Source organism: Notothenia coriiceps, unplaced genomic scaffold (genome assembly GCF_000735185.1).
Source record: "Notothenia coriiceps isolate Sejong01 unplaced genomic scaffold, NC01 NC01_scaffold00010738, whole genome shotgun sequence".
Lineage (NCBI taxonomy): Eukaryota > Metazoa > Chordata > Actinopteri > Perciformes > Nototheniidae > Notothenia > Notothenia coriiceps.
Window position 1 is genome coordinate 30,986 of NW_011343439.1, and position 24,632 is coordinate 55,617.

At 39.3% G+C, this 24,632-nt stretch overlaps 2 protein-coding genes across 3 annotated transcripts; one reads left to right on the forward strand and one right to left on the reverse strand.

Moving 5' to 3' along the window:
• The first annotated feature begins 126 nt into the window (after window positions 1-126).
• Window positions 127-17,485, forward strand: znfx1 (zinc finger, NFX1-type containing 1). Of its 2 annotated transcripts, none has more exons than XM_010771984.1 (19): window positions 127-425; window positions 1,600-1,665; window positions 1,765-2,687; window positions 3,483-3,705; window positions 4,249-4,595; window positions 4,732-4,911; window positions 5,244-5,350; window positions 6,765-7,003; window positions 7,120-7,251; window positions 7,439-7,587; window positions 7,824-7,967; window positions 8,062-8,182; window positions 9,060-9,295; window positions 10,184-10,323; window positions 10,822-10,954; window positions 11,687-11,854; window positions 13,773-13,883; window positions 14,088-14,183; window positions 14,422-17,485. In XM_010771984.1, exons 2-19 carry the CDS (start codon window positions 1,620-1,622, stop codon window positions 16,873-16,875), a joined length of 5,949 nt encoding a protein of 1,982 aa, XP_010770286.1. In that variant the 5' UTR covers window positions 127-425; window positions 1,600-1,619; the 3' UTR covers window positions 16,876-17,485. The 2 variants fall into 2 exon arrangements, with proteins under 2 accessions (XP_010770286.1, XP_010770287.1); XM_010771985.1 differs by having other exon boundaries at window positions 9,063-9,295.
• Window positions 17,486-20,598: 3,113 nt separating this feature from the next.
• Window positions 20,599-23,683, reverse strand: psma4 (proteasome 20S subunit alpha 4). Its single transcript, XM_010771986.1, has 9 exons — window positions 23,561-23,683; window positions 23,086-23,111; window positions 22,951-22,993; window positions 22,459-22,621; window positions 22,253-22,330; window positions 21,812-21,900; window positions 21,466-21,596; window positions 21,050-21,173; window positions 20,599-20,831 (listed from the first exon to the last, which is right to left on the reverse strand). Exons 2-9 carry the CDS (start codon window positions 23,086-23,088, stop codon window positions 20,677-20,679), a joined length of 786 nt encoding a protein of 261 aa, XP_010770288.1. The 5' UTR covers window positions 23,089-23,111; window positions 23,561-23,683; the 3' UTR covers window positions 20,599-20,676.
• Between the last annotated feature and the right edge of the window lie 949 nt (window positions 23,684-24,632).

The following is a 24,632-nucleotide window of genomic DNA, read 5'->3' on the forward strand; positions in this document are numbered from 1 at the left end:
TGAAGTAGCATATGCTCTCACAATACTCTATCGGCCGTCAACATGACAGAAACAGTAAGGCCCTGAACTACACTCGATAACACGTTTAATTAACGAGGAAATGCTTCTGGGAAATATCCTGCCCCACGTGGCACTGTCGACTGATGATGATATACAAAAGATAGCGGACAGTATTGCATGTTGCCGTGTTAACATAGTGTGTGCACTGTGCAGAGTTAAGTTTCATGATGCAAATGAACCTCTAGGTGCGTAGTTCTGATGAAACGAAAGCACAAGTGTGACAACGCATATAAATAGAGCAGTGAGCGGAAGGCACAGCTAATACACGACGACTGACTGAGAAGGCTAGGTGCAGTGATGCTAGCAAATGGACCTGCTTCCTTTGTAAAGCTCAGTGGCATTGTGGCAAGTGGATTTCAGTCTAGGTAAGTGTTTTCTCTCTGTAAGGGGTGAAAGGAAGCAAAAATGATCAGAAATGTCTCATTCCGTAGCATATATAAAATGTAAACGAAGGTAGGCCTATAACAAATGATATACAACAAATTGAAGGCGTTGCCCATTTGCTGTCTTGTTGTAATTTGTAAGGCATTTCCGCATCATGTACTTTTGTAAAATCTCACTTTACATTTAGTGTCAACGAATTGTATGTATGTATGAATGTATACGTGTTTGTATGTATATGTGTGTATGTTTAACAAGTGGATATGATTAATAATAACATGTGTAGTATGTTTATTGGAAAGTATTGTATTTTGTATTTTTAATATTATTTAGTTGTTGCCAGTGTCATGTTTTTTTCTGTAGAAAGAGTAGCTGGTGTTGTGCATTAGCTAATGGGGATCTTAATGAAATCCTAAAACTGAATTCGATATCAGAACAATGACAGGATACAAGTTATGTTTTACAAGCTCTCATCCGATTTCTGGTAAATAGAAACTTACACACATTTGTGCAGGTCCTTACTGTATCCAGCAGAGGGCACTCTCTTTCTTTGAGTTAGGTCAATGCAATAGCAAGCAAATTCCCCTCTCAAAATTATTATGATAAAGGATTATTTTCAAATAAACATGTTGCAATCCCATGACCTTGTAAATCATAATGATACTAATTGTTCACAGTAATAGAACACAGTGAATCATCATTCAGTGTTATTTTATACATGTACATTGGAGCTGTTTTTATTGGACTATGATACACAAAGTGCTATGTCATTTTACTTTATTAGGGCATTTCTGTTTTTATTTTGACTTCACCATATGTTGGATGCAAGTATTTTACCTTTTATCAAGCTACATTTATTGAATACTTTTAGTTACTGGTTAATGATTTGGATCATAGATACGAAATATAATCCATAAATTATAAACTAATTGCGAATAAAGTATTATTGTTATAGCTTAAGCTAATACTTAACGTATGTACCTTAATTTAAGCAAAACAAATGTAACAGAGTATGTTACCAGACCTGAATACTTCTTTCAAAAATGATTTTACATAAATTACACATCCTTTATTAAAATGTGTGATCATCCTAAAATGTGTTGTTAATTTAATTCTCAAATTTCTTACGACTTGTAAATTGTTGCCCACATATTTCAGCTAGTATCGTATGCAAGGCCATGGAAGGACCGACCTTAATAAAAGAGACAACAGGACTAAACAATGGTAAATATACAGTAGCATAGGCAATCAGGTAAAACCCATTCAGCAATCTAGGTGTTCATCTTTAAGGTCTCATCATATGAGTGACTTTTCTTCCCCCAGATGCTGATACTGGCCCAAACAAAAGTGCACATGGAGTCAGAAATAGAAGAAGACGTGGAAGATCGCTAAACCATGGTAGTGGTCAACCTGTAAGGGAGGACACGGATGATGAAGGAGGAGGAGGAGGAGGAGGGATGCGCTGGAGAGGAAGAGCAGCAGACTCAGGCAGAGGAATAGGAGGAGCAGCAGATGCAGGCAGAGGAAGAGGAGACGCAGGCAGAAGAAGAGGAGAGGCAGGCAGAGGAAGAGGAGACGCAGGCAGAGGAAGAGGAGACGCAGGCAGAGGAAGAGGAGCAACATATGCATTGAGATGGGAGAAAAAAGATTTGGGTGCTAGACCAAAAGTAGGAGGGAGGGGGAGAGGAGGAGACAAAGGAGAAGGGCCAGAGAGTGGGGTAATAAGAAATGGAGAGCTCGGTGCCGCTGAAAGAGAAGGACCTTCAGGGTGGGAGTCAGAAGTTGGTGTAAGGAGAGAAGGCCATAGTGTGGATGGTAGAAGGGGTGAGAGAAGAGATGGCGCGAGAGGCCGACAAGAACATAATGGAGTGAGATCGAAATCCACAGGTAGAGTTGGGGCACACCATGGTCATGGACTGGGCTATAAAACACTGGAAGAGCTCTCCGAAAAAGATCCCTCTGTAGTAGCGATCACCCTGTCTTCTAAACCTGTCCTGCGAGAACTCCTGAGTGGGACAGCAATGAGAAATGACCTTGTTGGACTCCTCTGCCTGGTGCTGAGTAAAGCCTTTGAATCCCGAGCGGAGAGAGGCACTCTGCAGCACCTGGCTGGCATCATCAAAGAGTCGGATTTCTTCTCCACCATCCTGCCACGCTATCTGGTGGGCATGAGCTCAGAGTGCAACCCCGTCCGCAGGGCACAATACCCACGGGACCTGAAAAACATCCTGGCTATTCTGTCAGAGGTAAATAGAGGAAGGAATGAATGAAAGAACAAATAAGTTATTATTTTCAGCTGAAAGATGAATAATACATGAAAAATGCCCAGTGAGTGTAAGTTTTCACTTAAATAATCATTGGTTGGCTTAAACTTAGTACATTTACTCAAGGTTTGTACTTAGGTTCTTGTATGCCATTTTAATATTTTCCACTAAAATACAAAGAGAATGATGTACTTTGACCTCCCTTGGTTTACCTTCGAACTTTACATTCTAGTTACTTTAATTTAAGGGTTTTTGCATTAAAAAACACAATCTGATGATTTGTTGAAATTCAACTAGCCATCAATTTATACAAAAACAGCTCAAATTGATGAATCAACAAGCTGATTGACAGAAAGTTCATTGGTCCTTTTGTACATTTATTTTGAATAACTTTAATTTTTAAATCTATTATTTTTAATATACTTTTACATGTAATATTACAATTAGCTGATTATACGTACTTTGATTTGGGTAACATTTTTAATGCTGGACTTTTATTCGTCGGGGTGTATTTTTACAGTATGCTATACGTAATTTGACTTTCATAAAGGATCTGAATACTTCTTCAACCACTGAAAATACTGAGGTAGATACAGAAGAGCTGCCTCTGATGAAGGATACAAACAGAACTCCGACCAATGTTTAAACTTTCACAACAACATTTGTCTGATTGTTATCACCTTATTATTTTTTTCCTGTTAACAATTTCTACATTTTTGGTTGAGCTCCCTGTAGTTGAATAAACTAACTATGCTCAATATGTTCCCATTACTGTAGGTCATCAACACCTTTCCTGCTAGTTCGGTAAATTCTGTGACTTTGCTACTGACGCTTATCCCAGCATCCGTCTGCAGCCTGAGGACATCAGGAGTAGATATCCAGCCTGAAATTGAGGAGAGAGTGAAAAGTATTCAGGGCCTCATCAAGCACTTACAAGAGAAATCGAGGGAGGGGACCCTGCGCTCAGACAGGGACCATTACGCCCTCCTACCCACTGGAGGTGAGAACCCTGTAATGGCCTCTTGTAGATATATTTACTGAATTGCTGTTATTTAGATGCACAATGTGAAATGTTCTCCCGCTAGGGGTTTTTCAATCAAAACTATAACAATCAATGAAGATGGTGATATTGTGAAGTAGCAGGGGATCATTAGAGTTGTTGCCTTCACCACCATTGCCTTCATAGCAGTCGGCTTCTCCTAGTTAAGATTCCTTTAGTGTTTGTTTTTATCGGTATCCAAATTATCCACAGAGGTCTCATCTTCTCCAAAACATAACAACCGTGTGAATAAAACCAATAAAAAAACTCAATAAAGGTTTCTTACCATTTGAAGGTTTCACTTTTCACACAAGTCAGTGTTTCTCCATCGCTGTTCTTTGGGTCTGCCAGCTGAGTTAACATTAACGTTTGTTCAGCTTTTTGTCTAACATATATAACGTATATCAAAATGTACAGCTCTCAAGCCAACACTACAGAACATATTTTGGGATGTTCTGAAAGTTGCCAGACAACTGAACTGAACTTAAACTATTTCTAACCCAGGTGAAGAAGACCAGGAAGACTTCAGGACCATATCCATCTACCCAACTCCTGAGGAGTTCCATCAGGAAGAAAGGCCTTTCCTCAGACCCAACCTCACCTCTCAGCGCTACGCAAACACTCACCTCTACCTCGACACACATTTCCGCCTGCTGAGAGAGGACTTTGTGAGGCCACTCCGTGAGGGGGTCCAGCAGTTGCTTCGGAGCAAAATGGAGAAGTGTGATAAACCACTGAAGACAAAACGCTTTGATGACATCAGAATATATTTTGACACAAAACTGGTGGTGCCCAAATGCACAAATAATGGCATTGCCTACATTGTCCAGTTTGATATTCAGCCACTTAAGGTTAGTTTCTGCAGGGATTCAGATATGTATAACATTAGGTATGATTTTTGACTTATAAAATCAGATGCAATGTATTTTACTAATTGAATGCCAAATGGAAAGACATAACGCATGCATTTAAAAATCTATCCTACAGTTTGTGCGCTGGGAGAACTCAAAGAGGCTGATCTTTGGCTCCCTGGTCTGCCTGTCGTGTGATGATTTTGAGAGCTTCTTGTTAGCCACTGTGTCAGATCGGGATCCCAAAGAACTGGCAAAGGGGCAGGTCCAGATTGCCTTTACTGCAGAGAGCAGGTTCAAGTTGGCGGAAATGGAGGTGAGTCGGTACATTGCATGCAACTGTTGTTGATAAGAGAGCAAAATGCATGCAGTTACAGATATGTGATGTTAGAGTCTTATTCCAGCCGCTTAATCTACACAAACTATTTCTAAAAATGTACAGTTTATAAGGTACGTTTACTATCTGAGAGGTGTTTCCGATATTAAGTCACTTCACTCATACATGGAATGGACAAAATATAAAAAAACAAGACCCAAAATATGAACACCTAACCGAGACTGTTTCGTTCCTAACATGCACAATAGGGGCAGGGAGGACAATGTATCAATGTATGTCATTTTATATGAAACGTACATTTTATTTCACAGAAAGATCAGTTGTTCCTGATGATTGAGACCACTGCCTACTTTGAGGCCTATCGATATGTTCTAGAGGGCCTACAGGAGCAGAATGAGGACAAGCTGCCCTTTCAGAGGTGTGTGTTTGGAGGAGTTCCACATATTACTGTCAAGGTCACAGTTTTTATACTATCCCACAGCACTTTCATAACAAGTTCAAATGGAGATTCTTCAAAGAGCAGCGGGGGGAGAAACGGCACAAAGCAAGTTGTGCTATCACGCTTTTAATTGGCATGAGTTAATTATATAGCCACAGTATTCACAAACAGCTAACACGCATGGATGAGTTCAGAAGTTGAGTTATTATCTCCCAGTGCCCTTCATAGATACAACAAAGTCATTTCTTATGTGAGACACTTTGTTGCTCATCTGTCTCCTAGACCTGAATACCTGAAACAACTTAAAACAGTTTTTCCTTCAACGCACAGTGGGAGGTATCAGTAACAAAGAATTGCCTTTACTTCAAAAACAGTTTAGCTTCTTTAGTTGTCTTTTTTTGTTACTAAATGTAAGATACTAATTTGTCTCAATGTTGTGGTGCAAAAAGGGCATCCTAGTGGGCTTTACTTAGTCAATCCTAAAACATCCCTTCTTCAGCTGTGGGAATTCTGAGATAAATTCCCCAGCCCCCCCACTGTTTTCCTTTACATATCATGACTAAACACATGAGCTTTTTTATTTCAATACCAAGTGCACCCTTACTTTATTCAGTACTCTCAGGGGTTTTACTACTAAAGCATGACTCACTCTGGTATGATGGGTAGCTTATGAGGGCTAACTAATATTAGCCAGCTTTAGGTACATATTACTGAGTATGGACATTATTGAGTCAGTCCAACTGCTATGACCCTTCTCTATTTGTTATCTCTGTTCAGCAGAAGTTACATTTGCTCACTTGAAAGATTAAAAACTCATTAAGCTTGTTACAGGTTTATTGGAGTGGACTTTACTGTGCATTCGTAGGACTCATATTCAAACATCTTTACATCCTTCTTTTACACAAATAGTACATAGTTGTCTTTGCAGTTTCCAAGAATATTTCCATGTTTTTTCTTGTACTCCACGACATTTCAGAGGAAAATATTGTACAAATAAGTAACCTAAACTTTGTTAATACCTTTTTTAGTAGTCGCCTTTTAAATAATAAAGATGAATAAAAATAAACTTAATAAAATGAAATGTGGATCCAGATAAGACTTTATTTGGTGAAATTCACAAGTTAAAAAGCAGTGAATATATATTAAAACTGCCACATACATTTTACTGCAGTAATGATTATGATTTATTAATATAACAAATTATTGTACACAATTCTGCATGTGTACCTTTTGTACTAAAAGTGTAGTTTTATTCGAGAACATATTTTTTCACTTGAGTAATTAAGTAAGAGTATTTCTCTGCACTGGACATACAATTTGTATTTGTGTAAAGAATCTGAGTACTTCTTCAACCTTTTTATAATCTATGTATTCTTTTCCATAATCCATCTAGGTACATCGTGGAGTGTAACAAAGATGTGTTCCCCCCAGCTTACCTGCAATTAGAAGATGTTTATGACCTGTCGGACGTTGCTCTGCCTCAACACAAGAAGAGTATAAAGCCATTTGTCAGCCGGAATCCACAGGCCTGGCCTCAAATGACGAAGCTGGGGCTGGATGACTCTCAAATGAAAGCCTTCCAGCTGGCCCTCACAAAAGAGCTCACCATCATACAGGGACCTCCTGGCACTGGTGAGACACTGTTAAGCCATGTCAAAAGGATGATTTGGAAAACAAATAACATAACATCATTTCACACCTTTGAAAAATGACAACATCTGTTCATCAATCATCTTCCTTATTTTCAGGAAAAACCCATGTTGGTCTCAAGATTGCTCAAGCTTTGTTGGCCAATAGGAAACTGTGGAGTGATCGATTGGACAGGGCTCCGATGCTGGTGGTGTGTTACACTAACCATGCCCTGGATCAGTTCCTCGAAGGTAGGCTGTGATGCCAATAATGTCAGATCCATTTGATGTTTTCTTAATGGTTTGGGATTTAAAAGCTCTGCCTCTTATATCCCAAAGACATGTGCTAAGGTGTATTTGATTATTCGTGAGGCAAACTGTGTCCCCACAAAGGCAATGTTAGACAAATAAGCTTTTTGTTTTTGCCTCTGTGTATTAGGCATTCATACATTTCTGCCAAGGGGGATAGTGAGAGTGGGAGGCCGAAGCAACAGTGAGATCCTGAAGCAATTCAATCTAAGGGAGCTGACCCGCTCACCTGACTTCAGACATTCGCTTCCATCTCACCTGCGTTATGCATATAATGTGGTAAGTTCCTCATGCTGCCTGACCTACAGTGTGAACTTAGCTTTATGTTTCAAGAAGCTCCACCCTTATCAACTTATCTCCTAAAGCATACATAAAATAATACAATAGATTTAAATAATTCATAATATATTGCATTTATCAAGTTCTTTTCACTCATTTAAAACTAACCGCTATACTCATCTCTTCATGTTGTTCATGATTTGGCCACTTTTACTTGATTGACAAATGTTCAACAGGTTTACAAGGAGCTTTGTGAGGAGGAGAGGGATATCCAGTGTGAGAGTATGAAGCTGGAGTGTTCCCTGAAAGGTGTCCTGCGTGAAGACTTCCTACAGGAGTTCATTTCAGACACTCACTGGGACAGTCTGCGCCAGCAACCTGTGAGGAAATAAACATGTGTACATATCTGTGAGCAAGACAAACAGATGAAAAGAGTGCAAACTCATCAATTCCTGTTTCTGAATTGATGTTTAGCCAACGGATGGTTTCTTGATCTGGGGTGAGAAGAAGAAGTCCAGTCAGATGATGGAGTGGTTGGGGTTGGGTTCCACTGTCTTCCTGCAGAGGGAGACAGAGAATGCAAATGGAAATGAAGGTAAGTCCTTTAATGGTGCTTCTCTGAAGGTGTAAGAGTATCGAATAATTGGCTTCTTCTCACTTGCACTTCAAAATGTTAGTGTGAATGTATCGATTTAATAACGTAGGATTCCCTGCACAATAAGTTTGGCACTGTAGTCACTTACACTATAACCACAATTGTTGTGACACATTTGTGCTGAAATGGAAATATAACCTTAGTAAGACAGATCTTTTTTCATTTGAATTCCTTGCTGTGTTTAGAAGTCTTAACATAACTGTTTTGGGATACTGTCATTATATAAATACATGGCCATTTGTAAACATTTCAGAAGTCTCTAAATGTGCTGAAACAGTGAAGAGCTAAACAGATGTATACAATTGTAAACCCTAAATAGTATAGTATAATAGTAGTTTAGTTGCCAGCATAGTGAACCCGAAAATTTTAAGTACACCAAAGTTTTATGATAGAAATGTATCGTACGCGTCCCGACCACATAGAAACTGCCGGATGCTTACTTGCATATATTCGGACATATCATTTGCACAATTAGCCCAAGTAGCCTTAATTAGCATTATTAGCATTAAAGCCTATGTGGACAATAGTTTAAAAAAGGCTTTGCCGATTTGGACAACTTTGGAGTGGTTTTGAGGGTTATTGAGGATACTGAATCAATTTTCTGATGTTTTCAGGATTAAAAAAAAGGCAGTTTTTACCAGAAAGTGGCCACATTTGTACTCTCGTACCACACTATTGTTCTGTATTCTAGGAACTTTGCCTTTCTTGTCACTTATTACATGCAAGTTGCCAAAGAAAACTACAACTGTGCAAATGTATTGTACTGGTGAACTAAAGGATTTTGATAATGATTATTCCTGAAATGTGTTGCATGTAGCAGCAGATAAAGAGATGGAGCTGGATGACGGAGACGATTTCCTTTATATACCAGAGGAGGCAGATCTGATCCAGGCGGAGCGGATTGTTGAAGACAACATTGGTCCCAAAGGTGGAAGAGATGGCAAAAAGAAAGACGACATGGCAGAGGCTTTAAGAGCATTAGAGGATCTGATGCTGGCTATGAACCTGGAGGAAACTGAAATACAGGCTGAGCAGAGCCAGGCAGGATGGGAGGTAAAACTAAGATTTTTGACATTGTATTGAGTTTAATATATCAATCCCTATTCAATCAAAAAGAGTGATTGACGCTATTGTTATCATACATAGCAATAGTAGACTGGTTTAAAAGGAATACATGTATTCCATGATAAAACCACAAGTATATTTATAGTCCCATATTGCATACCTACCAATTAAAACTCATACTACATAAAAAAAGAATAAGCCAGAAAAAAGTTTTTGGTGGTGGAGTTTGGATGAAGGGTTCAGGAGTCTCACAGCCTGAGGAAAAAAGCTACTCTGCAGTCTGTTGGTACGACAGCCGATACTTCTGTATTTCCTGCCAGACGGAAGCAAGGAGGACAGGCTGTGGCTGGCGTGGGTTTTGTCCTTTGATATTTTTTGGGCTCTTTGTAGGCACATCTTGCCAATCCCATGCCAGTTTGTAATTTTTCCATCAAGGATACTTTCTATTGCTCGTCTGTAAAAGTTAGAAAGTACTTGGCTGGGGAAGTTTGCCTGCTTAAGTTTCTGAGAGATATGCAGCCATTTAAAGCTTTTTCACCAAGATTGAGACATGTGATGTCAGGTTATATGTGTTGCTGTTTCCCAGGAACTTTAAACTGTTCACTTGCTCTACAACAGCTTCATTGATGTAAACAGAATAGTTTGTCTTTTCCTCCTTTTTCTTTTCATGAAGAGCTGTACTATTAACTCTCTCAGCCAATTATTGTAGTATGAGCATCACAATTAATTGTAGTTTTTATTTTTGATTCAAAACAAACCAAGGGAAGTCAACATTCTAATGTAAATAAAGATCAACAAAAATGTTACCAGATTAGCTTGCCTTTAAAACAGTTCTCAAACTCAGGGTCTGAAGTTTAAAGGTTCTGATCTGTACAGATGCAACGGGCCCAGAAGAAAAAGCTGAAGCACAAAATCATGAGAGAGCTGGGGAAGAGCTCGGCCATGACTGCGGAAGAGGAAATCGCTATCTTGGATATTTGGACCCTTAGCCGGCCAGACAGATGGAGACTCTATCGGTAGGTCTGCTGCTGTTTCACTAACAAGGTGCCACTTTTTCAACTCTTACGTTCCATCTCCTCCCCTAGTACTTTTCTTACATTTCTGTCCTCCTTCCCACCTTCATTGTTCCTCCTTCTCTCCCTCACTTCTCTTAATACCCAAAGCAACCTCAGCCTGGTAGAAGTCCTGCAGTCTATTCCCAGTGTGTATAATTAAGTCAACTAACTACAAGGAGCGTGTCTCTAAGAGGTTTCTCTCACCTCAGAGAGCCAAGACATAACCATGTAGCAGGAAGTAAGGACACTTTTTAAACATGTGTAAAGACTGTTTTAACTAACACTATGGCAAGTTGCTTCTAGGACACATATGTCTAGCCATAATTGTTAAAACTACAATTACATTATTATCAAGTACAAAAGCATCATAGTTTCTGACCCATTGAGAGTTTTACGGTTGTATAATTGAGTTGTTTGTGACATTGTTTAAATTATGATTACTTTTCCCTATGTCTGCAGGTTGTGGATGGCTCGCTACAGGGTAGAACTTTCCACCAGAGCACTTCGGTCTGAACAGGCCTATCAGAACGCAGTGGACAGATTGGCTGATATAAAACGTGAAGAGAACGTCCATCTCCTCAAGGGAGCCACGGTACAGTGGAGTTGCAGTATTGAACAGCATGCATATATATTGTCCCACCTGTAGATCCTTGTTAAGGCAACACCTCCACACAATTTCACACTGTGCACTGCCAATTACTCTATATAATGAAAAGAACTGGGGATACAATTTACTGACAAGCAAACTAGCAGGGAAAAAATCTTTACAAAGCAACTGTGATCACTGTGAAAGATGATACTAAGTACAGAATGGCAGGCTTTAATGCGCCCAGCCAAGAGAAAGTTCGGCACAGAATCCCCATAAACTGCAAGCTGCCACTTTTACATTTGACGCTGATTAAACAAACAGAATATAATGTGTAAAACAGTCCGATTTTGTTACGAGCCAGGCTAGCTTTTCTTCCCATTTCCAGCTGGATCTAGCCCTACATAATTGTAAAGACATGAGAGTCTGTAGAATCTCATTTAACTCTCAGCAAGAAAGTGAATAAGAGGATTTTACATGTATCAAATGGACTGTGAAATACATCTATTGTGGACTGAGATTTTGAAAAATACATGTTGTGTCAAATTTAGGGGCTCAGAAACATCAACATGTAAGGAAACATTTAGTCTATGACAAAGGCCCACCCAAAGAACACCAATAATTGTCCTGGCAGTAAAATAAGCAATACTAGTTTGCAAGGGCAGGCAGCATTGAAACCAGTTGCTGTAATATAATAAAAACAAAGAGATCTAAAGTTAGACATGTAACTTCCATCAGGTCATTGGCATGACAACAACAGGAGCAGCCAAGTTCCGCAAAGCTCTGCAGAAAGTGCGTCCCCGTCTGGTGATCGTAGAGGAGGCTGCAGAGGTGTTGGAGGCCCACACCATCACCACCCTGAGCGAAGCATGCCAACACCTCATCCTCATCGGTGACCACCAGCAGGTACGACCCCTCAACTCTTGGTGGTCTCATCTCCTTAGACTGCATAACAGTTTGTTTTTTAGTAAGCCCTCGTCCTCTGACTGAAATAACCCCATTTGCGTGACTTGTTGAACATTTTAAAGGACAACCTGTCATGAGGGATTTTGTGTATTTGTGTGGTTGTCAGTATGTTTGTGAATGTTGCCCTGAGGGAAATGGCAAAGAAACGGCCATTAAAAAAAGATTGAGAAGACAAGATTGATGATTGATATGTTGGACATCAGTAGACTATTATAACAACTTGTCAGGGCTTGCCAAGGACATACGGCCAGGCAGCCTGTCTCGCAATCTGCACAATGCGATCACAACTACTCACAGTTCCATCACACAACTCAATATTCTGTTCTGCTCTCTTCTTGCTGCATAACTTCTGTCGGCTCTTTTCCTAATATTTGCTTGTTGTGTTGTTTATTCATGAATGTATGCCTGCGTTTGAATATACAAGCAAACCTCTCTTCATTACAATTCCACTGAAAGTATATGAATGGAATTCTAAATAGAGATTAACTTGAAAATTGCTTTTGATGTCACTTTTTTTATATATATATATATATAACAGGTACATCAGATTAATATAAAAGTAATTTACCATTATGCCCAAGGGCTCCTTTCACTGTCTTATACAAGTGGGTGCAAGTTAATGTGCAAAAATGAATAAATCAATAATAAGGTATATCAGATGTTTCACTTTAAACCACTGTGCTATTCAATTAGTGCAGGTGGTGGCGAACAACAAGATTAGATATGATATACTTTGATTTAATCAGGAGGTAACATTGAATACCTGAGAACTAGTCAATTATTTTATTTGGCCCTACATCTATTTTATCATTAATTATGAGTTTTTATTTGATTGTTCTCTTTGAAGCATTTTTAACAAAATATTATTATTATTATTATTAATAAAGAAAAACAAATTAAAATGTAAAAAGTTGATATTCTGATGACACAACTTGATATTTAATAGCACAACTATTACTAGCTTGTGTTATGGGTTTAAAGCCATTTGATTGTATTCTTATTTAATTTTTCGAAAACAAGTGTAAAGCTTTGTTTTTATGGAAGCCAAACTTGAATCTGCATGTAATGAAGGTAAATGGATCACACTTTCTGACTAAAATAGGCTTTGGCATTGTTACACTGTTCATTAATCACAGGTTTGGTGTTGAATCAAGCTGAACACAATGCTTCACATTTATACTGGAATCTGTCTTGCCTCCCCCACACCCCTCCCACATACATGCACAATCACACTCTGTCCTCAAGCCAAGTTAGGTTTACACACAGACACCAACACACACACACAACAACTATACACACACACAAATGCGCAAAAAACGTACTACATTCTATATTCCTATCCAGAAACAATAAAAAACCGAAAGCAGGCCATATTTATCGCTTCTAGCCTTACTTTTATATAGATGGTTGATTTCACCTGGGTCGAGGAACGTTGTATTAAGTATTCTCTAGGATTTACATAACTGCAAAATGGTCTTATCACATTAGGCATGTAGCCATGAAAGTCATCCCTCTATTCTTCACTTGCGTGTTTATGATCTAGAGCTCTTTAAATATGCTAATATAGGGCAGTAAACCTGCCAAATGAACTTAATCACCGCTGGATAGAAAAAGCCAAAAGCTGGAAAAGGTTTAGAGCGATGACAAATCTTGCATTAAAATGCTATATTGATAATAAAAGCGTATATCTAGCCGAACAAATCTCTCCGTTATGCAACAAGCGACCACAGTTTCTCAGCTTGCACAGAAAATAAAAAATAAGCCATTATTTTCAACTTTTCTATAAAAATAAGTCATGTAAACTGAAGTGTTTCAAGCTTATGGTTTTGCATATTTTGATGATTTTTTGTTTCCTTAGCTGCGCCCCAGTGCCACAGTATACGAACTTGCAAGGAACCACAACCTGGAGATGTCCATGTTTGAAAGGCTGGTGAAAATGGGACTTCCTTATGTCAGACTTGACTATCAGGTCTGTGTTTCTCTGTTTATTAATGTTTTATTACATTACAGGATCCGTTCATTAATACAATATAGACGTGTTTAGACAAGTCGGTTAAAAACAAGATGCAAGCATTACACTTGAATTATTATGTTTGTACCTGGATGTATTCTTCCATATCTAAATGTGATTGCCTGTGTTTATCTGTGTTTTATGTTTTGGTTTGTTCTCCAGCACCGTATGAGGCCAGAAATTGCCCGTCTTCTGACCCCACATATCTACGAAGAGCTGGAAAACCATCCCTCTGTGTTTGACTACGAAAACATCAAGGTGCATATTTTTATTTGATCTCCTGCTGAGTCTCCATTCTGCTTGTTTGTCTTTGCATCTGTTTACCTGCTAGCAATGAGAAAAAAGTATCTGCCAGTCTCTTTGACTCATAAATATATTTTCTTTATAAGTCCTTGCACGATTAGGACAGAATATTTTCTGTATACAAGATAAAAAAAATATATGATAAATAATACGATACATAAAGAGTAAGTTTTTCATAAATTCTGTCTTACAGGGCCTGAGTACCAATCTGTTCTTTGTGGAGCACAACTTCAAAGAACAGGAGATCCAAGATGGGAAAAGCCATCAGAACCAACATGAGGCTAATTTTGTAGTCGCTCTTTGCCGCTATCTTATTCTTCAGGACTATGAACCAGAAAAGATTACTATCCTCACAACTTATACCGGACAGCTGCACTGCCTGCGCAACCTCATGCCTGCCAAAGACTTCACAGGGGTCAAAGTGCACGTCGTTGACAAGTACCAAGGAGAAGAGAATGACATTGTCTTGTTGTCTCTGGTTCGCAGCAACCTGCAGGGCAAGGTTGGCTTTTTGAACATTCCCAATCGCGTCTGTGTAGCCCTGTCTCGTGCCAAGAAAGGGCTCTACTGTATTGGCAACAGTGAAATGCTGGGCAAAGTCCAACTCTGGAGCAACATCTTCCACACATTGAGGCAGAGGGACCAGATTGGGAATGCCTTGACCCTGTACTGTCAGAATCATCCAGATCGGCAGGTCAAAGCGTCTTGTGCTGATGATTTCAAACAAGCCCCTGAGGGAGGCTGCAAAAAGCCTTGCGAGTTCCGTTTGGTTTGTGGCCATGTTTGCACAAGGGTTTGCCATCCATACGACCCGGAGCACAAGAAGTACGAGTGTCATAAGAAGTGCCAGAAAACTATGTGTGATCTGGGACACAGGTGCCCACTTGACTGCTATAAAGGATGCCCAGAGAAATGTACGGTGAAGGTGGAGAAGATCATACCCCGGTGTCAACACACACAGATGGTTCCTTGCCACCAGGACCCGGAGACATTTATATGCCAGGAGCCTTGCAATAAGCTGCTCGACTGTGAACATCCATGTGTTTCGGTCTGTGGAAAACCATGCACAAGTTATTGCAAACAGGAGGTCACCTTAACACTGAAGTGCGGCCACAGCCAGCAAGGCGAATGCTTTTACAATGACCGCACTGACAAGCCTGAATGTAGGACCCATTGTGTGGAGCAGCTAAAATGCGGCCATGCCTGTAAGGGTAACTGTGGCAAGTGTTATCAGGGACGGTTCCATTACGCATGTTCTCAAAAGTGTGATCGGCTCCTGATTTGCTCTCACAAGTGCATGGAGCCTTGCACAAGTGATTGCCCCCCCTGTCTGAAACCATGTGAGAATTGCTGCGTGCACAGCAAGTGTATGAAGCCATGTGGACAGCCCTGTGCTCCGTGCATTGAGCCCTGTGCCTGGCAGTGCCCTCACCTAAGCTGCAGTAAGCTTTGCCATGAGCCATGCGACCGTCTGCCATGCAACGAACCATGTGCCAAGACCCTGGATTGCGGCCACCCTTGCATAGGTCTGTGTGGAGACAAATGTCCAAGCAAATGTCGCATCTGTCATCAAGATGTTGTTACAGAGATTTTCTTCGGCACTGAAGATGAGCCTGACGCTTACTTCATTCAGCTAGAAGACTGTGGACACATTGTTGAATACACAGCCATGGACCAGTACATGGAGATGGATGACAAACAGCAGGCAAATGAAGCTGAGCAGGAGGCCATCAAACTGAAGGAATGTCCCAGGTGTCGAACACCGATTCGCAAGAATCTACGCTATGGATCTCACATCAACCGCTGTCTCGCTGAAATAGAGATGGTCAAAGTAAAGATAAACGGATGTCAGGAGGACATTGAAGAGCACAAACAAGCCCTTCAAAATCAGTGGGAAGGCAACCTTCTTCAATATGGAATGCATGACCAAGTGGAATACATGGCTGTTCAATTCAAACTGGTACAACCTTATCTCACAGCTAAGGATCTGTGTGTGCTGGAAAACAAGATGGATTTCCTAATCAGAATTGCAAAGCTGAAGAAGATCCAAAAGGAAAATATGTCGGAATTGAACAGCGAGACATTAAGAGAGTATTTTGTGGAGTTTGTGCGCTGGCTCAATAGCCGGCACCAAAAATTCTCAGACCAGCAGGCCTTTGATTTGCAGAGAGAGCTAGAGAGGCTCACCTTCCTGACTGAACTCAACACCCGTTGCCACAAGGCAGACATAAGAAAACTAACTGACAAAATAAATTCCGAGATACAAACAATAAGAGAGGTTTTGGAAAGGATTGGTCCATTCACTGAGCAAAATCAAGACAGAGTGAAAGAAGCCATGGAGGAGCTAGACAGCAAACTTCCTCCCTCAGGCTTGGGGATCAGTGAGGAAGAGAGAAAGATGATCGTCTCTGCTATGAAAATAGCGCCTGGACACTGGTACAAATGTCCTAATGGCCATGTCTATGTCATAACTGAGTGTGGAGGGGCTATGGAGAGTCGACGCTGCCCGGATTGTCCAGCCACTATTGGTGGGGAAAATCACGCACTGGCAGGTGGCAACCAAGTCGCCTCAGAGATGGATGGGGCACAGCACCCTGCTTGGTCTGAAGCAAACAACCTTGTCAACTTTGATCAATTTGATATCTGAGAGCCATCTTAGAGAAGTCTGTCCTTGCCTAAACAGTGCAGACGTTTTGATGGTTGAAAAAGGTCATGATTTGACTGTCATGACCCCTTTATTCATGCTGGACTGCATGGGAGGGATTCCTTCAAACATGACTGTAAGCACCATGACCTTTTTGAATGACATTTACTTTGAAAACCCATAGTAGACTTGATTTGTTCCACCAATATTATGTTAATCATTTGTTTTACACCAACAAATATTCATTTTCTAACTTTTGTTCATGGAAGTTTGAACAATTCTTGTTTTTAGACATAAACTGTTGTGATATTGTTTTAAAAAATTGCTTTGCTTTAGAACGTACATACGAAGGATCTGTAACAATTAAGAAAGCAATGCATTGTCGATAGTTTGAATCATTTGTTTTAATAGTGTTTTGTTTGTTTTAAACATGTACTAACTCCTTTTTTGTTTTTAAGTTCAAGATTCCTTATGTGAGTGACAGTTGTCCTGTTCCTTAACAATAGGTGGCAGTAAAAGACCGTAAAAGAACATGCAGATAAATGTTATCAATAGTTAACATGCTTGTTACAATGTTACATGTTCAAATGGAATAAATGTGTTCTAAATCTGAGCCCTTGTTTGTCTTAATTTTGCGCACATGCCGTGATGAGATGAAATACCAGCAGTGAACACATTCAAATTGCAGGTTTCTAAAATATAATTGGGGAATAACTGTTTCTGTATCTAATTTTGTTTACCTTCATAGGTTGGGGGAATTAAGCCCTGCAGACATTATTAAATGTGAACTTGTAGTGCTGCTACAAGGTGTCCATATGTAGAAAAGCTTATGTAGACGCATACACATAAACACAGCACGAAGAATCAACCAATATCTTTAAATCATTTTAAGACTTGCTGTTCTGTAGAAATAAAATATCATTAGAAAAAAAAATCCTCCTCACAATAGCTACAAACTTGAACTGTCCTCTATCTTTCTCTCACAGACACATAAAAACACATAAAGACACAGTTGTACCAGCAAGAGTTAATCATGTGTGCCTCTAAAAAAAACATTATTGGCATTGAAGCCATAGAAACGATGCTGAAATAGCAACACTTCCTCTTCACTGCTGTACAGGACTGAGTCGCTGAGTTTCATTGTTGCATGTTGTAACAGCTTGCATCACTTTATTACATGATGAATGTGTCCCTGTCACAAAACCAGCTCCAATTCAAACTGTACTGAATGCAGCCATAAAAAAAACAACAAAAATTACAGGTGTTAAAATTAAGCAAACTTTCAGTATTTAGAGGATTGGATTGGAGCACCAGGTTGAGACGGAAAGAGATGGATGGAGGCACTGAAGAAAAGTGGTAATATCCTACAGGGATCTGACTCATCTATCATGTCAGGTCGCCTTAAAATATATTATTGTCACAGTTTCAACTAGTCTGGCCCTGCAATTAAAGTTGCCCACCCCCTAACACACACAGACACTGTTCAAATTGCGGTTTGATCAATGTCTCCAGCAGTACTGATAATACTGTGTGGGTGTATTGAAACAAGGAGAGTCTGACGCACGAGCAGTGATCTGTGAAGACAAATAACTGCGGGGAATGTGAAAGGTGCCATCCGCAAGTTTCAAAACCACCACAAAGATGACAGATCAACTATGTCTGTGAAGTTCTTTCACCTTGTTCAAAGCAGAATGCAGTAAACATGTCATCAAAGACAGTACAGTTACATGAACAAGGATCAAGTGAAGTCAGATGATACTGAAACTGTCAAACAGACAGGTAAAGCAAGACTAAAGCAATCAACATCTCTTTGCAGGAGAATAATGTGTGCCGATTTTAGACCAAAGAAATGGCAACTCACACTACGAACTATCTTTGCTTGAATTAGTATATGCAACTAATTTGAATTACTGGTGGGCTTTATATTAGACCTTTATGAAAGGTTAGTCATACTAGTTATGTAAATTGTATGCGAACGAATGCTTGGAATATGAATAATTGATAAGGCAGACACTGGTACATGGAACATGACTGACACATCAGTATAACATCACCTGTCATCTTTGGGTTAGAGTAAATGCTGTGTTTTAACCAAATAAATGGTATTGAGAAGGTCTTAAGCATAAGTGCTCTGATAATAATGTTGAAATGTTGACATATGAAGTATGTTGGAGCTATATCACTTCATATTATTTAATAGTTTAACATTTATTTTCCTGCTGTTTATAGTAAATGTATTCCTAGTTATTGTCGTAAGGTAAAGTAGTTTCTATGCTTTTATTTTGAAGGCATGATTGGGCACTGGGTGATTAGAGCACCTGGTGTAATCTTTGTAAAGATAGTTTAAACAACATTTTAACATAATACATAAAACTGAAAAAGTAATTGCAAAGAAAGGACCTTGGGATATCATTTTACTTTAGTTTACTTTTACCATGCGCTGTGGTTTTGAAACTGAATCTGAAGTGTTATTTTGAATTGTTATTATTTGTTAGCTTGTTTCTATGATATCATTTCCAACTCATTGCAATTTTAATTCATCCAATGAAAGGGTCAGTAGCCAATTATTCTGCCCCTGAGGAAATGCAACACAGAATGAACAGTTGGTATCATGTTGGCCTTTGGGTTACGGGTTCTTAATACCAGAAAATTGCTTATTAATGTTCCCTTGGTGGCTTACCATCAGTAAAGCTGCTTGAGGACGCTCCACCAAACAGAAACTGTGTGATGCTGTGTCATTGATGGAATAAAACAGCTTTGCTCTGTTAGCAAAATGTTTAAAGCAAAGTTACGAAAAGATTAGATTTCTCTATCAAATGTTACCTCCCAGCCTTTTCATGTGTAAAAACCCACATCTCTAGGCTAAATAATAAATGAGTGGTTGTTTACTTAGTTGAGATCCAGATAAGTTGTTTTTCTAACTTTTTTACTGCACTCCATAAATTGCGGTGGCTACTTTTTCAAAAGTATCTGCTAATTCATTTCCTTTGATTTCAATATGTGCTGGTATCCATGGAGATAGCACACTCCCAATACCATCATTTAAATCCTGTTTTATGACAGTTTCAACTACTTCAACATCTCTGATCTGCTTGGTATCTCAAATTGACTTGAATATGCACCAACAATGTTCTCAATGGCCTCTTCAATCCATTGTAACACTTAAAGTGGACCTATCATGCTATATTTGAATAATATAGTGTAGGACCATACCTATATAAGGCATATTAATACTTTTTATTTTTCAAAATACCAAACAGATCATGCATTTTAGCCATTCCTCATTTCGCTCAATTTAACAGTCTTTTCATGGGCTGATTCTGTGAGAACAGCACCATCTACAGGCCTGGCATATGTACTACAGCGTCTCCAGTGCTTTCGAACGGCAATGTCCGTGGCTGTCTCCTCCTTATTGGTGGAGTTGGCCCAATAGCCGTAGCGCCACTTCTGTGACGTCATAGAAGTGTTCAAATCTGGATCAGTCTGTATCAGATCCGTTGCAGCCCCTTTTTTAGAGATTAGGGTATGGAGGAGAAGAGAGAGGGTTGTGTTTTCTGACACTTGGCGAGTTCCCTGGAACACCGGGGACACATATTCATGTATAAAAGACGTACAAAATTGCATTTTGCATGATAGGTCACCTTTAAGAAAACATTTTTTTGATAGGGTGACAATAAAAACATGTACCTTGATTTTATGACACCAGTACAGACAACAACACGTTCATCATTTCCAAACTTTTAATGTAAAAGACAAAACAATACAGGATTTGGTGACAGGAGAAAAAAAGAAAAGAATGTTTGCCTATTTGTCCTTCTCCCTCTGCTCCTTGTCTTTTTTGACCTTCTCAGCTTTGGCCTCCTCAGCCTCGTGCCGCTTGATGAGTTCCTCGACTTCTTTATGTTTCAGCACCTTGATTTTTGTTTTCCCGTCTTCCCGTGTCAGGGTGGCAATCTCCACTGAAACAGTAAATGTGAAACAGTATTACGTTAGTGTATACATCAAGCTGTTGCAACTAAACACTCTCTGGCAACAAGGCAATAAACACATTCTGGTGATTAAATACTGAGTGCCTGTTTCAGTACATCTAGACAGAAGTACAGAGCATACAGCATAACATTTTTGCAAAGCTAGTAAAGGTCGTTAGCAGCGCCAATTTAGGAGTTTTGAATCTCACCTTTCTCCGCTGAGAGCTTGCTTACATCCATTGTTTTGTTCAGCACTTTGACAGCCAAAGCCAGGGCGGAGGACAGACTCATCTCACCCTCTTTGAAGTCCTGCTTCAACATGGACACTGCAGCCTGAGGCCAAGAAGACAACACATCAAACACCATACAGAGGAAGAACACAATAAACATTCACAATGATATATGGATACATGTATGGCCAATTATGTGTGAAGATTGCACTGGCATCTAAGAATGACTGGTTTAAGTTTTGCAGAGTAATGTGTCACATTAAGTTCTTCTTAGATTAGATCAAAAACATCCAAGAAATTATTACAATGTTATGTATGCTATTCAGGAAGACTTCCATATGACACTGCCTTGATCCTTTCAATGTTTTCCATTATCTGTGTCATTTCAGACTTACAGCGCTGTTGTTGCCAATACAGGTTGCCTTCCAGCCTCCATAGTTGCCGCTGGGGTCGCTCTGGTACAGCTGGAAGCCGTAATGTTTATCCCAGCCCATGTAGAGAAGAGAGACACCAAACGGCCTCTTACCTGTCAAGATGAACCACAAACAGCTGTTACAGAAAGCCAAAACCCAACTGTACTTATACACAAAAATGAGAAAGTGGTCTAAATATTCTTGTAGCTAACATACACAATGGAAATGTTACAATTGACAATATGTTGCAGGAGATGTTTGATTCAGGTTCAAATACATAAAAGTATACTAGCTTTAAACTAGTAAAGCAGACTACAGTGTAGCTCACCTCCAAACTGTGTGTATGCTTGCTTGATATCACAAAGGGCTGTCACCAACTGCTCGCACGGTATTGGCTCCTGGTACTGCAAAAGATACCTGAGAAACCAAATAAACAGATCAGAGGTTAATGGCCAATGCGAGTACAAATCTAAAGTTTGTCCTTGCAGAACTGTATATTTACGCCTTTTCAATTAAATATGAATGTTCCTGTGTTTATTGAAAGATTATGCTATGTTGTTTTCACTTGCAGATACAATTAAAAATAGTTTTGCTTAACAAATGTCTTCATTAATTATCCAACACCATGATCTCACAATACATGTACTGTTTCTGGCTGAGTAAGAAACAATTTAAAATAAATCAGTAAAACATGCTGAAAACCAACAACAAACATTTTTTTTTGAGGAAAAACCTAAACATGGGTGTCAGGATTTCCTCTGAAACTCACCTCTGTGCAATAAGCCGCAGCTCATTTGTCAGTACATTGGCATCTGATGTGATCCCAGCAACACTGCAGGCCAAGTCGCTGAAAAAATAAGAGCATAACAAGAATATAGTACGTCAGACTGAAAGAATGATAATGAAGGTTTTTAATGGTATGAATAGGCCAAGCTGTGGGTGCTGAAAAGTATTTCTGCTGTTCAGATCACTCACTCATTGAGCTTGTAGATCTTCTCAGAGAAGAAAACCTCGTCCAGCAATTTGTGGATGTTGCGTCGCTCAGCTGCCAACAGCACACCATCATTTGCTAGAATCCCCAGACATGTGCCAGCGTGACCGATCGCCTCCATCGCATACTCCACCTGATACAGGCGCCCTGTGAAATTCAGTCACAGAACTTTATTATAACACCCCAAACCTCAAAGAAACGTGTATCTAAAAACACAATGGCCAGTTAAATAAGCTAGACACATTATTTTTGTAAAAGCAGTTAAACCCAACAGTCTAAACATCATAGAAAAGCATACCTCAACCAACATAACATTCAACTTGATTTAGAATAAATATCTTTAACAAGAAAACTTTCCATTTACCAAGATATTTAGCATACCAAAAGCCACATTTATAGAGAATACTGCATAACAATGACGAACAATACGTATACAAGTGATCCAATTAAAGTGATGGTGTAGATTCAAGACTTGCCTTCAGGGGAAAAGATGGTTGTTCGGGAATCATATCTACGAGACTAAACAACAAAAGAAAAAACTGGAATTAGCTGAGGAAAAGGGTAGCGTAATATTTTTAACATGCATTAAGATATTTATTACAGCTACTCACCATCTTTTCCCGTCACTGAAACTGTCCTGCAAAGTAAAACACAAGTTATAAGATGATAAGCACGACCAGCAGAAACCAAACAGTGAGCGTATACACGTTTCAGTTTGTATTGATACCAGTTTTCATTTCATGTATACTTGAGTAAATGTATCATTCCCTACAGTTTTAAAAGTATAAATTGTCAAGAAAGTCTCTGATGCTTTATTGGCAAACAACTTTAACTCACAACAACAGTAAAAGTCGTTTAATATCTACTTGTATCTGTGCCTAAGCTAGCTTAGCTAGTTGCTGCTGTACAGAATGAATTTGCAATATCTGAGCATGCTAGGTCGTTAGCATGCTAACCAGCTAGCTAGTTCATAATAAAAGGAAGTCCTCTGAATGGTCACAGTCAAAAATATACCTATAGGCCTACTCTGAAATGGTGGTGGACTAAAAGCATACTGCATTACATATTAAAATATGAATATATTACCTTAGGTGGAATGGTCTAAGTTGGCGTAGTTTTCCTACAGAATAAGAGGTCCACTACTTTCAGTTTAATGTTTCCTCACACGCCGGGGTGCTGTCGAGATGAAGAACCAGCTGAGCAGCGCTACCCTCCGGCAGGAGGATCGACCAGAAGGTAATGTCATAACCTTTATACCAGGGGTATTCAACTAAAATGCAACGAGGTCCAGTTAGAGAAAATCTCCCCATGCAAAGGTCCGGAACATATAAATGTCTAACTTGCTTCATGAATTAGTGTGGTATATATTGAAGTAGCCTGTAGCTTTATCAACGTCTGCATGTAATCAACAACTGACTGCCAATCAAATAAATAAAGTAAAATTCAAAAACAACAATATTTATTGTCAATTAACATTGAACTTTACAGATATACAGTAAATACTGTGGATATGTGTAATGTTCCTCTCGGGCTGCATTTAAAAATAAAATAGAGAAAATAAATAAAATAGCTTTTGAAAATATGTGCATCTTAAAAGTGTTTAATTTTAGATTAAAGTAAAAATAAAAAGTGTAGCAGGCCAGGCTTGAGTTTCCTTTTCCTTTGTTAATCTTTCAGGGCATCATTTGACTTAAGCAGTTTCAGCAGCCCGATTATAGAAATATCAGTCTTTACAGCATCATAACAATTGAACGCAGTTTTAAAGTTTCCTCTTTCTTTCCCTTTTTGATATTAGCAGTCCGCCTCACTCCACTTTTTTTTAAAATTCAGTTGCGAGAATTTGAGGCTTGAGCCTTGTCCTGCGCAGGAGTTTGTAAAATCTGGGCTGAATGGTGTTGAGGGCCATTCTCATACCGCATGCAGCGTGGCTCCATTGGTTACAGTGGTGCAAAGCCCAGGTATGCGTGACAAAAAGAGAACTATTCGACAGGCAGAAAAAAAGCACGCGTAATATTATCATCTGAGCAAAAGGCCTGTGCTAATAATGCTTCAATTAAGCTGGCTATTCTTTATAATATACCTCAGATCCAATAGGAGACAGAGATGTTACAGTTAGATAAACTCAATGGTTTGTTATTATTATTTACAGCGGGGTTGG